Here is a 23,488-nt window from a genome sequence, read left to right as displayed (position 1 = left end):
GCAAAAGCCTCTTATGATGACATCAGTGTCTGAACGTATCACCAATTTTATATTTCTGTTCTCATTCCAGGCAGAGACCCTCGATGGAACTATTTTAACCACTGAGGTTTTCTACAAGAATGGCCACGACTATCGATTTCTTTGCCATGGCAAGGACCAGACAGGTGAAGGTTGCCAGAACTACAGAGTGCGGTTCCTGTGTGGCAGCTCTGGTACGTGCTCCAAGTTTGAAAGCCAGACACGTGTGCTCTCTGTCCTCTGGGTTGCCTCTTCAGAGGTAGAAGTAGTTCATCTCTAAGAAAGAAAAGCCATATGAGGAACTTGAATTTTGCCTAGTGTTCTTGTTTCAGATGTCCAGAGGTATAGAGTCTTCTCCACTGAGTGCTTGACTTAAGGTAGATGGTGTAGGTATAACCCAGACCAACAAAAAGCAGAAATACTGTCTGAGCCCTACCAGAGAAAGCAGAGTATGACTCCAAAACCAAGCAGCACCATGGAAAACACTTGACAAGTTCCTTGCCATAAATATCTTGACTTTCATCGAAGCATTTTAGGATGAGATAGGATTAGTCAATCACTGTGTGCAAAGACAACAGGTTTTGAAAGAAATACTTTGTTTTATAGTTATTAATTCCAACACCACTGTGCATAACCTGGCCATTGGACAGGTCACTAGGATTCTTCAATGCTCAGCCGGTGGGAAGAGGAGGGTAGAATACAGTTGTTTTGTTGGAAAAAACCCAGTCATTATGTTGAAGACCATTTGGCTGCAGTAAATACCAGTGTCCAGTACCCAGAAGAGCTACTAATAAATGGGTGGGGTGAAAATGAGCCACTCAATGCTACTTCTAAATTTAGCCATGGGATTAGTGGAAAATCCACCTGCACACATCTAACAGAAAAACACTTTCTTGTTTGCTTGCTTTCCAAGCTTTGGAAGAGTTAACTGTTTTATATTGAATGAGGAATCATCTTTTTTGGTGGTGCTCCAACCACAAAAAAAAAAAAAAAAAAAAAAAAAAAAAAAGAGCTGGCACTTTCTGATAAGATTAACTGTGTCCTCCACCCTTCCTTTTGGCTTTGCAGTGAAACCAAAGCTTACGGTAACCATTGACACCAATGTGAACAGCACGGTGCTGAATCTGGTGGACGATGTGAGCTCATGGGAGCCTGGAGACAGGATTGTGGTTGCAAGCACTGACTACTCCATGTACCAGGCGGAGGAGTTCCAAGTACTGCCATGCCCATCTTGCAGACCCACCCAGGTCAAGGTTGCAGGTAAGGTGATCCATCATTAGTGTTGCATTTCACAAATTCCATCATTTTCACTGAGTGAACTCTGTTAAGAATCAGAAAAAATTAAAAGACACCTGAATTTGATGCCTAGCTTTGATGATACTTTTGAGAACGCATGGTTTTCTTACTAGAAAATCATCTAAATTGATTCTGATTCCTTTCTGCCTTCCCTTTCCATAGCTGACTCTGGGTTTGGTGGTTTTTTTGGTTGTTTTTTTTTTTGGTTCTCAAGCTTATTGTTGAATGGATGCATTTATTTCATGGAGACAAATATTGGATATGTATTTGAAACATTCAATTTTGTATATCTGTATTTGAAAATGTATCACTTCCTGGAAAGCAGGAGATGAGCACAGCTGATCTGAGGAGTGTGGTAAGGGAGGATCTGAGTGTGAGAGATTTTAAGGCTATGAAGTAATCGACCAGCTGGCTATTTTCCTAAAAGAGTTGTATCTAACAAGACAAGTAATCTTACATTTTAGATTTATTTTATTTTTGTTTTACTACTAAAGCTACTGTTTCTCTTTTGCTGTGTCTCTAGACTGCATTGCTCTGAGGTGATGTATTAACCAAACTTTTCTGGAGTCATGTGGCACGTGTACTATCCTGAGCCACAGGAAATGGAGACTGTAGAGTGCTGCTAAATTAGTCTGAGCAGAAGGAGCAGGAAGCTTTGCAGAGTTTCAGCATTTTTCTGTTGAAGGTGACTAGCTCAAATATGGAACAAATTTCTTTTGATGAGAGGACCTTGCAGTCTAGTGATTGTAAAGTGACCTTCAGACACAATGTGCTTCCATGGTGAAGCACATACTGTTACTGCTATGAGCATGAAAGTAAAATGCAAAGGGGAAAATCTGCAACTGCACTTGAGTCTGTGAGGTGGCCTTTTTCTTCCAGAGCTAGATTTTGGTGTGGTAATGAGCAGAACATGGAAATATCAAGCGAGCTGCATCTTTTGTAAATACATGGCTTTCAATTGCCATGCTTTACAAAAGCAAGTGTAATCTTACAGTATAAAAGCATGTAACAGCTGAAGCCATTTTTTATGGCAGAATTTGCCTGGTTGTGAAACATGCACATCACCGTATCTTTTGCTTCTGCTCTGGCAATTGCTTTAGGAAGAGGTTTTGTCAGCATTTACAGTAAGATCTTTCTGAGAAACCATTTGGGCACTTGGAACATCCAATGCACCCGGGAGTTTGCTCAGCTTTGTGAAAAGAGCTGCATGATCTCTGATGCAACATCTTCTGGAAGGTATTGAATGTGCTTCCTTTGGCAGCCACCTCCCACAGGGCTCTCGCCATTCATTGTTAGACAGTCTGAAAGAGAGGTGCTCGTCAAGCCAAGAAAAATATTATTCACAGCGTGAATGTATCATAGTCTTATGACTTAAAATGACTAGTAGTTTCAAAGAAGACACATCTCCAAGTTGGATATTTTTCTTTAGTAATTTTGAGCTGTTGGAAAAATTGTACCAGACCAGTATGTTACAAATTATATCATGAAGATGATCTTGGAAGATTGTCAGTGAAAATAAAGATGACATATAAATAAATCTCTTGAAATTCCCATAATCTAACGGATCTGAAAAAATCTTGTATTTATCTTCTGTAGCAATGGCAACTGAGTTAGTTTAAAGAAATTAATAAGGGGTTAAAAACTACAAAAAAGTTAATGTGATTTTCAAGTAAAGAAGCATGGAAACACTTGTTAAAGTAATTATGCTCTTGGTCTCCAATTACTCTTTAGGAGAATTAGGACATTCCTTTTATTACCACAAATGACATGAGCACCGCGGCCAAAGTCTGCCTTTACTTATATCCAGGCAACTTCATTGACGTCAATGGGATTTCACTGATTATATAAATCAGGGCAAAATTTGGTCCAGTAGTAACAATCACATCCAATTTTCTTGTAGCAAAAGCACACTCTCACCAGAAAATAAAATCATCTGCCTGATTCAAAGTTCAGCATTGATGAAATAAAACAGGGGAAGGCTGAGCTGTCCAGTCTTTAGCAGCCAGGAGGTCTCTGACCTTCTCCATGCCTAACCATCACCTAACATCCATTGCCCTGAGCCATGATGTGCAATTAGACAGGATAAGGAACACTAATGAGCCAGGGGGTGGTATCTCCATGCTAGGTGAGCATCCCCCTGTGCTTGTGCAGCAGTGCTCAGCTCTGATTTGCATTTGGAAAGCACTTGTCATAAATGTCTGCTTCCTTTCCTGATGTGAGTTATTCAGGACTGCTTTGCTCCTCCTGAGAAAAGGCTTCTGCACAGATATATTTATACACGGCATCTCAGGGGATGTCATTTGTAGTAAGTGGCGTGGCCTGATTATCCTGAGAGTTTTAGTTTAGCAGCTGAGAACTCCTGAAATCTGTCCTTTAAAAGACAAATGATAAAACCGTTCCTACCCAGATGGTTTATGTTCATTTTAATCTCTTTTTTTTTTTTTTTTTATTCTTTCTTTTTTGGAAATAAACTTAAGTTTCAGGTCTGAACTACTTAGAGACTCTTTTAAAAAGAGGCAGAAGAACTCATCTGTGTGGACAGCTAATTTGTTGTGGCAGTCACTTGGCATAAGAAGGTTTAATTATAATTGGTGCTCTCATCATTTGCTAGTAGTTTAATAGACATACTTGAGCGTATTAGGACAAAAAAGTCAGATTTATTGTGTGGGTCCTGCCCCATTTATATTGATACTTCCTGCTGAAAACTCCTACTTGCTTTACTGGCTAGAAGTGGCCTGATTAGAGGCTGGGCTTTTCCAAACGGCTTAAGAGAGTAAACACTCAATTCCCATCAGGATTTTTTTCAGTAGGATTTGGGTGTCTAACTGGACTTCTGACAATCTCAGTGTAGGAAGCAAGGGAGGACACGCAGGGACTGATCTTATGTGCTGCCTTATCGCAGCAACTGTGCTCAAGTCAAAACTGCTGCTCCCACAAGGAAGCATAGCCTGGGCGAGGGCTCAGCTCTGCAGGTCCTGCTCCTGGTCAGACGGTCACTCTGATAAATGGAGGATTTTTCTCCACTGACTCCTTTGTTTGATTTTTTATTTTTTTATTTTTCCTCTGTGGGAACAGATTAAAACCTTTTGATCTTGCAGCTTCCCAAGGGCAGGGACGATGGCACAGGGCAGAGGGAGGGAGGAGGAAGGAAGGAAGGAAGGAAGGGTTGTGTTGTGGCAGCACTGGATAGTAGGAAAATCAAGTATTTGGTCTAGTTTCCCTGGGAAACAAGTCTTATCTGCATCTTCGTTGCACTGTGTGAAGTTACTACCAATGCTGATAAGTTTCACCATGGAATAGAAAGGATGAAATACCCTTTTGTGTGTCTATGTGCTTTTGATAAAACAAGAAAAACCTTTTTGTGCATAGCATAATTACTCCAATTATCCCACGTATTAGCAAATCTATTATTATGAGCCTACATATCTTAAATCTCGCTTATGGGGCAGTGAATTCTATAGAGAGAAGGAGCTACTTGTTAATGTAGAGATGTTTGAATTAAAAATGTAGACACACAGTGATCTAACAACTTCCCAGAAACTGCCTGCGTCAGCGTTCGCTGTGTGCTGTGAAGGTGGGAGAAGTTACTCCACCAGCAAAATTCAGATACTTTCAGAGATTGAGAGGGTTCTCTTTAGAAGTTGACATCATTTTTTGCTGGAACTTGCCAGAAGTTCTTTTTTTGAGGCATCCCTGGTGCTTGAGGGTTGGGCAGGAAGCATTGTGTAAGGCACCTTTCTAGCAGTCTTTTCAGCAGTCTTTTCCTTCTATCTCTGGGCATTGCTTTGAACTCCTTGTAAAGCTTCATCCTTTCTACTATAAGTCCTTTCACTCAAAACCTGTTTTCCCTTGATTTAAGGAATAATTTTTCAGTAAGATGTCAGGATGTAGTGTATGACTCAAGGCTGGTCAGATCTCTCAAGCTATGCTGCGTTGCATTTCAGGCATGCAAGAGCAAATCCCATCAAACAATTTTATAGGATGTTTGTGTGAACGTTTGTCAGTTATTAAATAGAAAGATACAGGGGCATTACCATCAGTGATGACAAACGCTTGGCAAAAATGCTAAATCTGGCAGAGATCTGGACTGGCATCTGCAATGAGTTGCACTGGTTTTAAAGATTCCCTGAAGGATTTATTGTCACTGTGATACATGAATTAAGCAGGCAAGTTTGTGTTTAGAGTGGTGCTGCAGTGACACAGCTGCCTGGGGAGGTGGTGGAGTCACCATCTCTGGAGGTGTGCAAGAACCGTGGGGATGTAGCACTGAGGGATGTGGTCAGTGGGCATGGTGGGGGTGTGCTGATGGTTGGACTGGGTGATCTTAGTGGTCTTTTCCAGCTTTAATGACTCTATGATTCTATGATTCTCTTTAGAAACTCTGGTTTGGGAAGCATTAAAAGACCATGAGAGGGAAGGTCTAATCCACAGAGCCTGGAGGAGAACAAAAAAACTCCTTAGGGAAAAAGAACAAATCCAGAAGCATCTTAGCTCCACTTTATCTTCACCAAATACAGACTTTCAGGTGCCTGATTCACTTCTGAAAAAGATATGTGGCACTTTATGGCATTTAAAGCCGAAGCATTTAGAAAAGTAGAAATACACCAGGGAGGTTTTTTAGAGACATCTCAGAGTGTTACCAGAGCTGAGCACCACCCACACCTGGAGCTGCTGAAACTGTTCTACATTTCCACCCTTCCCAAGTGTGATAAAGCCTGAGCCCAGGCTTTGGGGTTAGGTTCAGGTATGGCAGGTTTTCCTGGAGCTTTGTACAGCTTGGAGAGACTCGGAATTGCTATGATGTTGACATAAGTGTGTCTTTGATTAATGGATCATCTATGTTTATCTTAATGCATACTTTCTTTTAATAATTACCTTCTCCTTACTAAGTGCACTGGTGACTTTAATAGTCGCTGTCTTGAGTCATAAGCATGGAAGTGGTCTCCTATTTCGCTGAATCAAGACCTTTGTCAGCAAGCCCATACATTAATGCAGCTTTTTTTCCCTGTGAATTAACATTTTGCTAAGTGAAGGAACTGGTATGACAAAGAGAGCAGCAAACCCAGGGCATTCTTTTGAGCTCAATCACATGGGCCTGTTGTGGGGAGATGTAATCTGTGTCAGCATACGGCTTTGTTTGGTTTAGATTGTAACACAGCACAAGCCAGGCTCACCAGCAAAGCAACATCTGTCCGTGAGGGATGCAGCATGAATGTGCTCAGAGAGGAGGTGGTGAATCAGTGGCCCTGCACTCGTTATTGTTTGGGCAATCCCAGGCATGGCTTTGATGCTGAAGCAGCAGGCATGGTCCTCCTCTATTCTGCACACAGAGTTGCCTTTCTTTGCCCCACATCACTTCTGGGCTGGCTTGCCAACCTCAGGCTTGGGTTTGCCCATGCTCAGATGTCACACTGCTCCCTGGGGAGAGGAGCAGCAGCCTGGCTTCAGGTTTACAGCCCTGCAGTGGGACGCTCCCCGTGCCATGTGAGCTGCCCAAGCACACCGTGGAGCAGTCTCTTTTGTTTGATTTCTTTCCTCATGCCAATCACTGGCCGTGCCAGTGGAGGTGCCACGTGTCTATGGACGCACATCGCGGTGCTTCTGGCCCCGTGGGAAGTGCCTGGTGCCAGTTTCCAGCAGGAATTGACATCACCAGAGCGATCCCATGCCCGGCTCTGTCTCCCGTGAGCCGTGTCAGTGGGATGGCCCCACAGCCGTGGGCAGCTTGGATTTCTGGCTGCCGGGAGGAGAGGTTTGTTTTTCAAAACTCTGTTAAAGGAGCTATTATTCAAAATCCACTTTCACATTGCAAGGGGATTGCTTTCCATCTCTCCTTTTATCTCTAAACAAGTCAAGTCAGCAAAAGCAGAAAGTGAAAAACATGCACCCAAGGAGTTATATTTAGAAACTGGTTAATGCGTATTTAACATTCCTGCCAGTGCTTATGCTATTTTGCATGTCTGGACTGGTGTTAAATTAAATTAAATACATGCAAGCATGACATTTATTATTCTAGAGCTCAGCACATAAATAACAAAACTGCCCATCTAATTCCACTGCCACAAATCCTGGGGATGTGGCTTGAAATAGGACATTCTTCAGATTATCTGAACTTCTTCCTGCATTTCAGTAAATCAAGGAAAGGTCAGCTTTGGGGGAAACTAGAAAGTAACAGCTTGAAAACGGTTTCATAACCTGTGGCTCTGTTCCCTAGCAGAGCTGCTCAATGGTTCATCATGGCGCATCCCTGTGCAGAGGACACCACTGCCACTGCTTTTTTAATAGAAGTGAATAAGGGAAGCAGAGCTGTTTTGGGGGTAAGCTGGGTCTGATGTTGGCCACAAGACCTGGCTCATGGTAGCTCTGTGGGAAAGCTCAGGGCCTTTCTATGCAAGAAATTGCAAATACAGGTGAGGTGCAAACCCATGGCCTCTCAGTGTCGTCACTTGTGGGGTTGAGCATCCAATTCCCACAACACCCTCCACTCATGGCAGACAGTGGTGTGGACCTTGCCTTGCTGGCAGCAAGAAGGAGCACCGACCCTTCCCAAATCCCAGTATTGCCTTTGAACTACGCTGCTCCCAGACCAGCAGAAGGGGAGTGAATGGTGTTTGCTTATCTTTGTTATAAAGTCATAGCAATGTGTTTTGGTTAAAACAAGAATGTTTCAATGTTCAAAATCCTCCACACAACTTGGCACTTCCAGTGCAGCACAAAGTACTTCACAATGATAGCCAGGCTTTGGGCTTGCCATTTGTTTCTAATTACTGCTTTGAATGATTCCACTGAAATGAAATACATGCAAGTGTAGCATTCCTGAAAGTTCAGTGTTTACTTAAAGAGTTTATTACTTATTTTTACTGGAATAATACAGAATGTAGTCCGTAAGATGAACCTTTTTCCAACTGCATTCTCTGCAGAAAGCCGAGGAAGGAAGGAAGGAGCATGCATATGTTTGAATAAAATTACAGCAAAGAGATTATTTTGCTCTCTAGACATCCCCTGTGCCTGGGCTTCACCCCTTTCTGTTCAGGGCAGGGAGGGCTCTCTGTGGTTTTAACCCCTCCACAGAGCCAGGTGTGTTTGTGGAGGCAGGCTAGAAGCAATGTGGTCTGGCATGCAGTCCTATCAGCTGCAATGTGTGGGACAGACGGAGGTGCTGGGAGCAAGCCGGAGATGTGCAGGCAGATCTAAACTGAGAGTTCGGGATAGCAATCAGGGAGAGGTTTTGCAGTTCTGAAATGATCACAGTCTCTTTCTAAGGTAGGAGAAGTGTTTTGTCTAGCAGCCTGTTGGTTTAGCTCCCTGACTAACTGGAGCAACTTCAGACCAAAAATCCCACTTCCTCTGTTGCAAATGTCCCAGCAGGACACAGAGGGACACCTGTGCTCCAGCCTTCCGCCTTTTGAGGAGCCAGCCAACAGTTTTTGCTGATTCCAGTGCTCCTTTCATTATCAACCAAGCCCACCACAGGAAGCACAAGGGGAAACCAGCAGCGCTGGCAGAGTAACTCTGAAAATGGATCTTGTTCCTGCAGGGAAAGCAGCGTACCTCCACGTTGGCGAAGTCATTGATGGCGTCGACATGCGGGCAGAAGTGGGACTGCTGAGCAGGAACGTTGTGATCATGGGCGAGATGGAGGGGCAGTGCTATGAGTACAGCAGCAAGTTGTGCTCCTTCTTTGATTTCGATACCTTTGGGGGACACATCAAGGTAGGGCTGGAGCCTTCCCCTTACACTTTCCTCCACCCAGCCACACCTTCTGCACTGAGAAAGTCAGGCTGCAGGAATGGAGGAATCTCTTGTGTCAGCTGCTGAGCAAGCAGCCCCTCCCTGTGGTGCAGCAGATCCACCCCACTGCTGCTACCTGTCCCTCAGCTTTGAAATACACCCATGCAGACAATACCCAGTGAGGCTGGTGCTCAACCCATCCAGGATACAACCTCCATATCCCAATTCTAGTTTTCCCCAAATTCCAGTGGTGCTCCTGCCAGGAGGTTCATTTTGAGCCCAAGTGACAGAAACTCATGGGAAACATTAAATCTGAATGCTTTTTTCTTCCAAAATAAAGTCATGGCAGCAGTGATGGTATCAAAGAGCAGCTATGGACTCCTTAGCAATCATGACTCTCTCCTTCACCCTGCAGCCATACACTCCCTCGCACATAATAAATCTCTCTAGCAGATACATCCATTGCTCTACATCCCTGTATTCCCCCACCCTCTTGCCCTCAACACCCTTTTATCTTTCTTGACTGATGTTCTGTCATTCTCCAGATCGCTCTTGATTTTAAGGCTACCCATCTTGAAGGTCTAGAACTGAAATATATGGGCCAGCAGACAATGGGACATTACCCAATTCACTTCCACATGGCTGGAGATGTGGACGAGAAAGGAGGCTACAACCCTCCAACATATGTGAAGGATGTCTCCATCCACCATACCTTCTCCCGCTGTGTCACAATCCACGGATCCAATGGTTTGCTGGTAAGAAACCCCAATGTCTACCTTATAGATCCAGGCACCAGTCAAATTATTTCCTCATCGTGTGAATACAGCTTAATTACTGCAATGTAAGGTGTTTTATTGTTAGAACTAGGATCTGTCTCTTTCTCCTAATTACGTAGATATTCCAGGCATATTTCAACCTGCATTCTTAAAAAGGAGGAGACAAAGTGACACTGCAGGCTGTGTGTGAATCAGAGCAGGCAGAGCTTTTGTCTGTTGGCAGGGATGTCTGTGGACCAGCCCATCTCTAATGAGTAGTTGGACCTGGCTATAGACAGAGCTTGCTATTTAAAGACGATAATCAGAAGGTTTAAGTGTGCTTCATCTCTCCTATAATAAAGCTTTGGGTTTGCAATGTCATTCACAACGTTAAGCATTCACAGAGCTCTGGTTTGTCAGAATTAATCTCCAAAACAGAAAATCCTTTTGGATAAATCTATATAATGACATATGCTTATCAGACACTTCACAGTACAGCAGAAGTGCTAGGAGCACAGTCTGATTCTCCCTTAGATGTAGAGATGCTGCCTTCTTTGTTGTAAGTCTGCAGAGGGAAACATTATCATACTGAGCATCCTGGATCATGGTATGGACCCCAGAAGGCTTCCTTCACTGCTACCCCACCTTTGTTCCCCGGTTTCCTCAGAGAGCACAGTTGTTCCTTTGGTACTTCTGGGATAGGAATAAGTTGTGTTGGTCCCAGTCCTTGTTGCTTTATTAGTTTTGAACTCCCCATCATTTTAAGACAGTATCTTCAAAGCCAACCACATCAAGAACTTAACATAGGGTATTTTCCACCCATCTGATGATTGCAAGGAAACCAAGATCCAAAATGTTCTGAATGAATGCCATTCCTGGAACTATATATCCAATCAGCTCCATGCACAAAACCAGACAGGAGAAAAGAGAAATCTTTACTTGCATTCAGGAAGTATAAAGAAATCTATCCCAAAAGCAGAGCTGCTAAAGATGTGGAATAAACATCAAGTTTGACTATCCAACTTTTTTCCCAAGTATCAGTTCAGATACAAAGTCTTCCTTTTGGCAAGGAAGGCAGGATACTGCCTCCAAAAGTGGCAGCAATGGAAATGGAAGTCACAGGCATAATTAAAATGCACAGAAGTTAAAGAGAGGACATTGAAATTGCAGTTCCAGAAGAGGAATGGCTTTTATCTTCTATTTGTGAATCCTGCTTCTGATCTCTGTCCTTCTAAGTTTATAACATGAAATCTAGTGACTGAACTCATCTTGTAGGGAAAAAGTATATATATAAGTATATATATATATACATATATATATGTGACACTCAAGATCATATGAGAACTGTCCATTCAAAGTCACCAGCATGGGGGCTGAGCATGCAATGAGTAGGCGGAGTAGAAGGTCATTGTTTCAGGATTTGTGTGCCACAGAAGGCTCTTACCAATGGCACCATAAACACACTATCTGTGTATGCAGAGTTTGCACAGCTGTTGGTGAACTGCAGACCAGCTAGATCCCTGCTTATCAATCTGACATGAGATCTTAATTCCTTTTTCATTAATAGTTGGCAAAACAAATGCCCTGTGCCTGGCATTTTTTGTACCAGCCAGATAAATAGATTTGTATGGAGCATTTGGAAATAGTTCTGTCTCTTCTACTTTCTCCAAGTGACAACTGTGCTTCGGGGGATGCATGGCAGAGAGATGCATGTGCTCATGCTTTTCAGCCATGATGACACAATGAAATTCAGACAGGCTGAGGCAGCTGATGAAAACAGCTTTCTCTCTTGCTGTTACTTAACAGCCCTAAATGACCATTATTTGCTTTCAGGAAAAGGCACCCTAGAGAAATCTTAGATTTTGGGATGTAAAATCTAAACTCTTAAGAATGCAATCTCTGCTGATTGTAATTTATCAAAATGTGTCAATACTAAACTCTACGTTTAACCTATTTTTTATTCTAACCATTCAATTATTGCTAATGGCTGAATTGAAAGCTGCAGTGAAGTAAAGCCATCTGTTTGTTCAGTTTCATCAGAGAACAGGTACTCCTGGTTGCATCACTTAAATGGTGTTTCATTGCTCAGATAGACATCTGCAGTTAGCAGCTCCAAGCCTTGATTCTTCATGTGATCCCACTGCAATCTCCTCATCTGCTTTCCGATTCTGTTTCCCTTCCTTTCCTGTTCCTTCTGCCCCAGATAAACTCACAGGCACCCCACATAGGTCTCTGGTGAGTACTGTGGTTATTCTGTGTATTTCCTAGCTGCCTACTATCTCCTGACTTGGGCAACACTACCTGTTTCTACATGCATGAGCAGCATTTGTACAGACAGCAAACAGCTCCTTCTTCCCCCAGGTAACATTCATTCTCTCTGAGGTCAGGGTGATCTATAGCATGCTTTTCTGAGGGAAAACTCTCCTTGATGATGTACATGAAACAGACTTTGAAAATAGCCATGCAAAACATTTAGCTGGACTGTTAAACCTCAGCATAGCATAGCATTTAAGGATGCGTTTAACTGTAGGCCATTGATTTCCAAGGGGTTTTTCACATGACTGTAGAGCCATCTATTTATTCCTGATGGCAGAACTGTTTTTCTGTGCGTCTGCATGGTGCTGCTGAAAGTCCCTGTCCCAACAGAATCTTATTTCCCTCAGCGAGTTTTTCTGTGCTTGTCTACAAATTCACATTCACAGGGAGGCACAGAGGGTCCTTTTGGAAACAAATCTGTAGAAATTCTCAGCATAATTCTTGACATTTCCAATAATTACCCAATGTTTTCTTTAATACGTTGGCCATAAAAACCACCCATTTACGCCACTGCAATCCCTGGGATCAAACTTTACTCTGATTCCCACTCTGTCCACTGGACCCCAGTGAGCAACCTAAAATAGAAACTCCCATTAGTGCAAGAAATTAAATGAAGGTCAATAAACACTCTGTCAGGGTCCAGGGGAGAACTGTACTTCATGGAGTAAGAGGCTGAGCTATGTGACTACTTAAGCAGTATCTGATTTTAGTAATCCAGCTGTACTGCACAGTGGTTGTTTTGCCACGGAGGGCATTATCTAGCTATAAATTACTCATGGTTAAGGTAAGATTATGGACTGTTAAGAAGGTTTTAATCAAAAATTAAGTCCTTTGGAAAAAATCTTTTGGAACTTGCAGTTCTTCTGCAATGCGAACATTTCATTACTGGGCTTGTGCATGAAAAAACATACAGGAAACTTGTGTTTGTCAGAGCTGAGCGGGAGATGAGATATGGGAAAAGTAATTCATCAAGTGGAGGGTGACAGATACAGTAGGGACCAGGTCGCCCTGATTGATAACTCTGTTATTCTGTGGGCTTTCAGGGATGAGTTAGGACAACATTGGGTTTGTTGGCTCTGAGCCCTTCTGCCAGTGTACATTCCTCTTTCTGCTTCACTCCTCTCAACAAACTGGGAGAGATATTCTCCTGTAACATTACATCCCATGAATAGTGGTGGGCTTTGCCCCACTGTCATCTGATTGCCACAAGTCTTCATATCGTAGTTCTGGTGCAGCACTGTGCTGGTTGGAGAGATAAATGACTTTTCCGTGTGGCTGATGTTTCTCTGAGGAAGCCATTTCCATCATCTAAATGTTGCAGCACCATTACTTGCTTTTCCAGTGCTACTGTTGTGCGCAAGAAAACTAATTGTCTTTGGTGGCTGTCTGCAATTTTAACAACTCCGAGATTGAAAGGCTTCCTCTACGCACTGGAAATCTTCATCTGAAAAGAGGTCACTCTAATGAGATGTTCTCCTATCCCATAAACCTTTATAATTGCAAGGCTGGGACAGCTCATGTGTCCAGGGAGGGATGGTTCAATGTAGTACATACTGTTTATGCCTAAATAAAGAAACCTTGACCTTGCAAAAGCTGTCATCTAGTTAAATTAGAGAAGTTAGCAGTAAATTTTAGTGAAGTAATTTAGTGGAATGTACCACTTTGCAGGTCATTTTAACTCTGTTTAATTTACTGTGGTGACTTATGTTCAGAGATTTGAATATTTACACTGGAGCATGGATGATACATAATAGATGTGTGTGCAAATGTAAGCTTGCAGTAGATTTGGCAAGCAAAGTACTCTCTCTTAAGTGAAAGCATTCTTGTAATCATTTCAACACTAGTCTTGGGATTTGATTTGAAACTGGTTCTCCTGGCCTCAACATGAGGCATGTAGATGACAGAAGAATCTCAGTCCTGCTTACAAAAGTAACCCAGGTGCTTAGGAGTAAGATCTTTCAACAACCCTGTAGAGAATGAGTTCTGCATCCATTTTAATATCATATTTGTCCCTTCATGATTGCTGTCTCATAAGAAGCATTTGTAGAAAAACAATGGTGTCTATCTAAGCTTTGCTAGAAAGGTTTCCCAGGTCAAAGGTAGGTAATCAGTGAAGGCTGATGGGACAAGCAAGGAGAGACCCCAAGACAGACAGCATTTCACCAGGCAAATGAAGGCTTGAAATTCATTTTCCATATCCCAGATATATACATTAATACCTAACTTGTTGGACACTGAGGGTTGTTGTTTTCCAGCCAATCCAAGCCTTAGGCTTTGAGTTCACATATCTGCTCCTGAAATTGTTTTTTCAGATCCTCTAGTGAGGTGATGGGTATTGTTCTGTCCAACACAATAGTGTTCTGATGTTAACACCGTTGAAACAAAACCAGAACAGCACTGATTAACACCAGCTGATTTGTCTCAGGGTCAAGTAAAGCTTCTGTCAACAACTTGGAAAAAAGGATCAGGTCAAAGCTAAAACAAGCCAGCCTGTCTGGAAAAAAAGACTTGCCACCTCTCTGATAGCCTGAAAAAATATTTTTTCAGCTCAGCTGCATTTTTCAGATGTATTTTATGTAGCTGCTTGTGTAACTCTACGTGAAGATGAATGAGCCCAGATGTAATTTGAACATCCGACATCCTTCATTCACTTCTGCACCCCATGTTTCTTCCAGTCTCATGCTAAGATAGTCTGATTTTGCAGACAAAAGAATGGAACTAGCATTCCCTAGATGACAACAAATTCTAGTTGAATTTAAATTTTGAGAGCATAACAAATTCTAGTTAATAACTCCCACATCTAAATTTGCTTTGTACAATGAACTCTTAAGTGTAGAAAGCGATATTGCTTTTACTTTTGCTTTTGCTTGTACACCCTGAGTTCAAGAGGATACTGGATTGCTATTACTGTAAAGTCTCTTCCTTATATGTAATGGCTGAAGGATGAAACTTGACCTTTGTTTTGTACATGCAGGTGAAGGATGTTGTGGGTTATGATGCACTGGGCCATTGTTTCTTTACGGAGGACGGACCAGAAGAGCGCAACACATTTGATCACTGCCTTGGACTGCTTGTTAAACCCAGCACTCTGCTCCCTTCTGACCGAGACAGCAGGATGTGCAAACTGATCACAGAGGGTGCTTACCCAGGATACATCCCTAAACCCAGGCAAGACTGTAGGTGAGTGGGAGCCTTTCTTTTCTTCTTTCTATTGTTGCAGGATTTACCCACAAAATATTATGAATTCCACTTTAGTTCCAATTTAGTTGCCTACACACCTGGGCTGTAATTTTCATTTTTACCATGAAGCCAATTGTGGTGATTGCTATCTAAGATATTACTGGAAATCTCTTTTGAAATAGGATTATGCCTTGCACATTCAGGAGTTGCGGTGGTTCAATAAAGCGTTCCCAGAATGAGCTGGATTCTGACATTAGTGCCCATATGGAATGATAGTTGATTATGAAAATACTCCCATTTATTCTAAAGCCATTATCTGCAGGGAACAGATATAGTTTAACGATACGGGATTGGCATTATGCATCCATTGGCAATTTACCCAAACCGAAGAATAAAACAAACATGTTGTAATAAATGCAGTTTAGCACAGAATTAGGGCTTGGCAATAGAAGATCAAAGACTGTATATGCCTGTTGGATCACTAATAGTGTCTATGCATAAGCTCATGAAAATGTTTCCATGAGAACTTCCCAAAACTTCTATTTTTCAGTATTAAACTTGAAAAATGCTCAATGCCTTTCATCTCCCTTTTGCAAGATCCTTTCCTCTAAGTGTCCTTTCAGATCTGCCAACTGAGGTTTAGATGAGGATTATAGAAGCATTTGCAATGAGAAGGGATTTCACAAGTTCTTTTTGCAGTTCTGTTGCCTGTAGAAAAAAATAATCAAATGAAGTGTAGAAGAAACATGACCAGCTTAGCCACATAGTTAAGCTTTAGAGTTCTTGCTAGGATTCATGGTTTTTTTGTTACTAGTAATTTTTAGCGCAGGTTACAGAAACACCAGTCATGAATATTGTTGTTGCAGTTGATCCTATCATAAGACAGAATATGGACTCATGGAGCTCCTGAAGTCCATTCTGGTCATTTTTTCATTCTGTTTTTCTACCTCAAAATCTAAGTGTACAGCCAAGGAATGTGATTTCATTGCTTGTTACTGGCTGCTAGGGACAAGTGCTCATTTTGATGCATGTTTGGTATCTCATTAGCTTCCTTGGTCTTCTCCCTTCACACCAATTCTTGAGAGAACAGTAAACTCTTAAAGTGAAACCTGTGTAGTTAACAGCTGGAAAAGCAACTGTAATGAAGGGACATTAACAAATAATCTGGAGCAAATATGTGGACATCAAGTTTGCCTTCAGAAGCTTTGAATTGATGGTGATCATCAAAACTAAACTTGACAGTAAGACTGCTGTGCAGGAGGAGGGAAGTTCCTCCACAGTGAAGTTTTGTCTTGAGACTACACAGCATTGTTGCTGCATTGATGCTGCTGGGAGAAATGGCTGTTCAGATTTTTCTTCAGGGGTTTTCTTTTGCTGTAGTTCGAGGGGAAAAAAATGACACTAAAAAAAACTAATTTCTGACCAACAAGAAGTCAGTGAGAAAGTCTACAGAGCCAGACTTTTGTCTTCAAAATGAGATAGTGAGAAGCTGATTGATGCCTAATAACAGCTAAAAATCTTTGGGTGTTTTCTTTCATTTAAAAGTACTCTTAGTCTGCTGAGACTCTATCACTATCACCCATTCTGTCCTCAGAACTAACTGGGGTTTGGTCCAGAGAAACATATTTTTAGCTTTTTTCTTTGGCAAGAGAAAGAGATGAAATTCATGCGGTGCTTTTTTTCACATCTGTGTTTGTTTATAAATGACACTTAATGCATCCATTCATAAAATAAATCAGCCATTGTTCTCATTTTCCACATAATTCACTTAATTGTCAGCGGGACATGTTTTGTGTCATTTGAAATATTATTACAGAAAAATAGTACTAGGAATGATATGCTGATGTGTAATGAAAAAGTTCTACTGTACTTTGATACGCTACGTCTTCCTTTATAAAGGAATTTAAGGACCGATTAGATAGAACCCTTGTTTTGCACTGTGCTCATCCAGCCTGCTAGTGCACGAGTACACCGTGGTTGCCCCGCGCATCAACCCACGCCATCCCCATGGGCAGCAGCCAAGGCACTCGGCACAGGGATGAGGGATGAGTGCCAGCTGTGGCTCTGTTGGCTTGGAATAGGCAGGCAGGCAGCTGCTGCTGGTAATTAAGACAATAGGATTGTGCCAAATGACACAGTAACATGTCCAGTGCACATGGCTGTGAGGAACAGGGCTGGGCTGAGACAGGTCATTGGGAAATGCAGCGGATTCAAGGCCTTGCTTTTGTGTTTGGAGGCAGCCTATCAATAATCTCAAGTTGTTTTTTCTAGCCCAGCCTTGTACATTTTCATGATGCAGTCAAATGTATCAAATGTTGCCTTAGACCAGAAATTCCTTTAGAATATAAAGACTCCTTGAATCCTTCATGAAGGAGACGTAAGGGTTAGGTAGGTGCATCCCCTTCAGGAGGATGAATCCCACCCAGCAAATTTTGGGAGCGAGTCACGTGTCTCCTGGATGTTTCACTCCCAAAGTTCATGTGCCCGTTGGTTAATGATGACTGTATGTCACCAGATGGACAGCGATAGATTGATCTTTCCTCCTCAACGGGCATCTCTCAAGAGTCTTTTTATGTGCATTAGGCAAATGGAGTCCCTTTGTTCCAGAAGAAATGCAATGCATAGTGGGGTGGGAGCAAATAAAGTTAATGAATCACAGCAGCTCTGTGTAAAAGCAGGTGCTATGGTATATTTCCAAAGCCTTTAGAGGTAATTCATTGGGTCCCTTGATTAAACAAACCTCTAATGAACCTGAGGGCTTATTTGGGGGCAAATGCTTTTCTGTAGCTTGTGCAACAACATATTTACCTTATCATAAAACATGACTGACATCTGACAGCTTCATAGCAGGCTTGGAATTGCAATAGAAATTCCTCATTTAATACTCTGGGGTTTTAAGAGATAAGGCCATGTTCTCTGTCAAACCACAAAGGACAAATGTGGTATGAGAAGAGAAAGAAAAACAACAAACAGCCCCTTTGCCCCTGGGCAAGACCCCTTATCTGGGGTCTTATCAGCCATGCCTGTACTGTGAGGAGCTGAGCCATGATTCTGGCGTGTGCTCAAAGTGTCATTTTCATCTCACTCTTTGTTTTCCTCATCTGCAGCGCTGTATCCACCTTTTGGATAGCCAACCCACACAACAACCTTATAAACTGTGCAGCTGCGGGGTCTGAAGTGAGTACAGAAGTTTCTTATTTGGTAACAATTCAGAGCTGAGGGCCCTGCGAGCCAAGGCTCTTGCTGGAATAAAACCTGCTTCTGTTACTCAGGCATTCTTGAAACTGCTAGATAGAGACATATATTAATGTGGTTAGTGCTGCCAATAAAAGGTAATGTTTTTTCTTTTGCTCCATACTTCTTACTTCTCCACACTTGCTGTTTCTAGAGCTGGACGACTTTAACAAAACTTCCCAGCCTTTGCACAGTGTGCAGCCTGAATAAATGAAATATATCTGGCTGCATAGTCCCAGTGAAGTCTTTGGCAGTGATTCTGTTGATTGCAGTACAGTAACATTGCCCTGAAATTTCAATCAACACTAACGCTAATTCCACAGAAATCCTTGGTCACATTGGGAGATTTAATTTTCTACTAAGACAAATAAACAAGCAAGCCAAGCCTTAAATAAGGAGATGCGGTCTTTCCAGAAGTTCAGAACCTGATTGCCTACGTTTGGGTTCCCAAATATATTTTTAGACAGCTAAATAAACTGGATGTGATTTTTAAGATGTGCACATGCACAGATGGGAGGGCATCAATGTATGTGCGTGTTGTGAGTTAGAAAAGTCATATAACTTTAAGATAGATGTCACAGTTTAAATTAAAGCAGCCTGCTTTTGCTGCACAGGAGTGTGACTGTAAATACGTGTGTGAGTTCAGCGCTCTGCTGAACGCAGTTAGACAGGTCAATGCTGCTAGCTGTGATTTGTCCTGAAATCTTCTGGCTTACGTCTTGAGGATTTACTGATAAATCCTTGGGCTAATGCAGACCAGCAAAGAGGTTCAAGCGAAGGCTCAGATGTCGTTTCTTTTTCTCAGGAAACAGGCTTTTGGTTTGTTCTGCACCACGTGCCAACGGGGCCCTCGGCGGGCATGTATTCCCCCGGCTACTCGGAGCACATGCCGATGGGGAGATTTTCCAACAACCGCGCACATTCCAACTACCGAGTGAGTCTGCACGCAACTGGAATGCTGCCGTCAAAAAAACATCGCTTTCTCGCTCCAGCTCTTTGGATCTGCAAGCTATTAATGCCTGTGCTTTCTGTTTCGCTCGGAGTTCATGCAAACTTGTTTGTGTCTGCAGATAGAGCAGCTTGCAGGCTGGTGTGGCAGCGCTCTGAGCCAGCCAGCATCCTCTTGGCTCCTGGGCACCAACGCTCTTCCCTCTGCTTGGCTGCACTGGGCTCATTCTTTGCTTCTGCTTTCCTAAAATAGTGCCTACAGGAGCATCTATTGGCAGCTTGTCTAATTATAGGCCTCAACTGCCAATGTTAGCAATTGACCAAACGGCTTCTAAAAGAATAAATACAGTCACTGTGTCTGATCGCCCTCTCTCACTCTTTCCCTGTTTGCCCTCAGCACGCTGTGTGTGGTGCCGTGGTGAGGACTGCTGGTCCTGAGGCTGCAGCAGTATGTTTAGGTGTATGGGTGTACATTTAGAAGAGAGCTGCATTTTCAGGAAATATTGAGCAGTTTGGGATGACACATGCAATTCCTGATAGTATTGACAATACTCTGTTTCATACGTTATTAGCAGAAGCAGTTATTAGGATTGTGCCATATACTTTGGCTTGGGACAATTAGAGACAGAACTTGGAAGTGGAAAGAACTGTAGAATATGTAAATAAACCATAATATTACATTTCCATTTTCTTTCAGGCTGGAATGATCATCGATAACGGTGTTAAAACCACTCCTGCTTCAGCCAAGGACAAAAGGCCCATTCTGACACTGATTTCTGGGAGGTAAAGTGCTCTGCACAGCTCGGTTTGGAAAAGACTTCTCTTTAGCACTGGTTTATAACTATAATGTTGCTCCCAAGGAAGCTGATATGAATCATTGCAATGCATTTGAGGGGCAGTTATTGAGGAAAGGATTTCACTTAAATTTCATAGAATCATTAAGGTTGGAAAAGACCACTAAGCTCACCCAGTCCAACCACCCAACCCATCACACCATGCCCACTGACCACGTCCCTCAATGCCAAATCTCCATGGCTCTTGAACACCTCCAGGGATGGTGACTCCATGGTGATTTATCACTTTCTAACTTCATCTCCTTATTGCAGGTCATAGAGGATCCCCAGCACCTCATCTTCCTGCTGTCTTTGCTCTTTTGCTTGGAGCTGAGCGGGCATAGATATTACATCTGCTCTAGAGTATTCTACTGATTTCTTTGGTAGATAGAGACAATTAAATGCTGTCTGGCCAACAGCTCTGCTGGATAGAATTTGCTGCAAGTTTTCCACAAACAGGAAATGAAAGTACTTCCGGGGAATGCTGTTGATCTTCTTCATTCCTTCAGGACCTGCTTGAGCAGGGAACACTTCAGCAGCAGAACTTACACTTTGATTTCCAATTTCTGCCTAGTTCCAAATCTGACAATGCAGCAATAGTTACAATTAACTGCATGGTGTGACCCTCCATCCCTGGAGCTGTGTGTAGCATCCATATGACAAACTGGAGTCACTTAGAAATGATAAAAACCTCTTTACAGAGTGTATTGTGGATCAGCAGACTTAACCCAGTGGTGGCTCCTGGGAAGACCCACTCTTTTCCCAAAGCAGACCCCCGTGGGGAGGCTGATGTAAGCCAAGGGCTTCTTGCAGGCAAAATGTACCAGTGTAAGGGCTGCACTTGCACCCTTTTATCTCATTAGAGGCTCAGTCTGGTTCTTAACATAGTTACCAACCCCAGGAAGAGAAAAGGACTTAAATGCTCTCAAGTTGCACAGTTTTCATTCCTGACTTCAGTGCCTCCGTAGCACTCAGATGGCGTTTTCCCATGGCTGAGTCTCTGGACAGAGGGAACCAACAGGGCAGAGAAATGTCACTGCTCAGGAAGGGACTGTTGAGTTTTTCCTTTCTCCTTTCCATCTCTACGGCGCAGGTTGCCCACACTGCTGGTTATGCACTGGGAAAGCACTGTATGAGTGGGTTCAGCATCTTCTCTAGGGAACTCATCCTGTGCTCTGCATCAGCACAGTGCCCCACCCCAGCTGATGAGGTGAGAATTTGATGCTGATGCTGAAAGAATTTGAAAAAAGAATATTATTGACATTGTTTTAATGCCAAATTAATTGAGATAATCAGCTGAATAGTAAAAATTACCCCAAAGAAACAACAACAACAGCAAGAAAAGCCCATCATAAAAAAAAAAAAAAAAAAAAAAAAAAACCCTTCTCTGCAAATACCTCTAAATTCTCTTGAGAACCTGATGCTGCTTCTCCAGATAGCTGAACGCGTGCCTTGGGAAACTGCTGGTTGCCACAGGCACAGTAAGGGATTACAAAAGGCAATTTGTCCCTTGCCCTACAAGGGAGGAATGACCCCTGGAAGCCAAGAAATTCAATATGCAGTCATGCTTGTGCTTGGTGATTACCCAGCAGTACGGGCTGCAGCTCAGATTATTTGTACTGCTTTCCACTTTTCACTTGTTGAGACTGAAAGACTGATTAAGTGATTATAGCTACACTGGCCAGGGCAGTCTTGGACATAGGCTGGGCAGTTACAAAGCTGGAGAGATTATTCTGCATTCAGTTACAGCATTAAGTATCTGGGCAAAAGACTGTACCCTGTAGTGTTATTCCAGATATTCACATGGATGTGAATGAAACTGGAAATCTATCTCAAAATATCTGTATTTAACCATGTCTAGGGAATTCACAAGGGCTGATACTAAATCTCTCTCTGAAAGCAAATTCGTAGTGATGAAGCTGCCAAAGTAATATTCATTTACTGGAACCCTATCAGCCCGATGCTCAGATTTAGATTGATATGATGGCTTATTAAGCAGAGCAAGAGCTATTGAATATCTGTTAGCAATTTGACAGCTTGGTCTCGCTACCCATTGGTGAGGCATGAATTTTAATCTCTGGACCATCCGCTGCTGGCACTGAGTTGAATGCTCAGCTGTCAGGTTCTCTAAGCTGTGCCGAGCTGATGGGAGATGCTCCTTCAGCAGCAAAAGGGAAAGATCCTGGGTGAATGGCAGCCAAGCTCAGCAGCGCCAAATCCTTGCTTGGATGCTCTTGCCTGAGTGGAGGCAGAAGGGCAGCAGAGGTCACATTTTGCTGCAGCTTCCACTTGTGTCTGCTTTTTCCTTGTCTCAGGCCAGTATTTCATCATCACTGAGAACTTCAGAGCTAGAAAATCTTTTATTTGTCCTGAGCAATGTGTGGTGGGAATAGCAGAGGAGCTGCTCTCAGCCTCTCTCCAAGATACTTTAGTTCCTTTTAACAAGGAGGAAGAATTCTCATTGCCACAACATAGCCTCCTAAAGGTTAGGAGGAAGGATGCTCAAAACAAGGGAGAAAAGAGTACTTAGCTAAACAAGAGTGTGCTAAAGGGCAGGAGCACGTCTTCTGTGAAGAAAGATTGAGGGAGTTGGGCTTGTTCAGCTTGGAGAAGAGGAGGCTCTGGGGAGACCTCATTGTGGCCTTCCAGTACATGAAGGGAGCGTATAAACAGGAGAAGGACCAAATTTTTACACAATCTGATAGTGATAGGACAAGGGGGAATGGTTTCAAACTGACAGAGGGAAAATTTAGATTAGATGCTGGGAGGAAATTCTTTACTCAGAGAGCGGTGAGGCACTGGCCCAGCTGCCCAGAGCTGGGCAGTGGGTGCCCCATCCCTGGAGGTGCCCAAGGCCAAGTTGTGTGGGGCCCTGAGCAGCCTGAGCTGGTGGATGGCAACCAGCCCACGGCAGGGGGTTGGGGCTGAGTGGGCTGTAAGGTCCCCTCCGACCTAAGCCATTCTATGAACAGTAAAGGATTAAAAAATATCTCCGACTTTTGGGAGCAATAATAAACTTTCCATGCTTTCAGTAATATATCAGCCATACAATAATGGCGAGGTGAAAGGAAACTTGGAGCAGGTCTTTACAACAGCCTCGCCTGGACCAGCTGTCCCTTGGCAGAGGACTCTGGCCACCACTGCTTGCCTAGACACACTGCTTGGGTGGACTGTTGT

The 23,488-nt window shown here is 42.9% G+C and overlaps 1 protein-coding gene across 4 annotated transcripts in view; it reads left to right on the top strand.

Moving 5' to 3' along the window:
- Positions 1-23,488, top strand: part of CEMIP (cell migration inducing hyaluronidase 1) — a 105,591-nt gene that overhangs the window by 66,069 nt on the left and 16,034 nt on the right. For all 4 annotated transcript variants that reach the window (XM_085234188.1, XM_085234185.1, XM_085234186.1 and 1 more), the window contains exons 10-17: positions 71-212; positions 1,087-1,278; positions 8,852-9,027; positions 9,591-9,800; positions 15,091-15,296; positions 18,404-18,473; positions 19,336-19,464; positions 20,176-20,261. In XM_085234188.1, the coding sequence (XP_085090314.1) occupies positions 71-212; positions 1,087-1,278; positions 8,852-9,027; positions 9,591-9,800; positions 15,091-15,296; positions 18,404-18,473; positions 19,336-19,464; positions 20,176-20,261 (1,211 nt within the window). The remainder of the gene's footprint in view (positions 1-70; positions 213-1,086; positions 1,279-8,851; positions 9,028-9,590; positions 9,801-15,090; positions 15,297-18,403; positions 18,474-19,335; positions 19,465-20,175; positions 20,262-23,488) is intronic.

This window comes from Meleagris gallopavo, chromosome 12 (assembly GCF_905368555.1).
Source record: "Meleagris gallopavo chromosome 12, MGAL_WU_HG_1.1, whole genome shotgun sequence".
Classification (NCBI taxonomy): domain Eukaryota; kingdom Metazoa; phylum Chordata; class Aves; order Galliformes; family Phasianidae; genus Meleagris; species Meleagris gallopavo.
The sequence above is the reverse complement of the archived record's forward strand: the minus strand, read 5'-3'. Positions and strand labels throughout refer to the sequence as shown.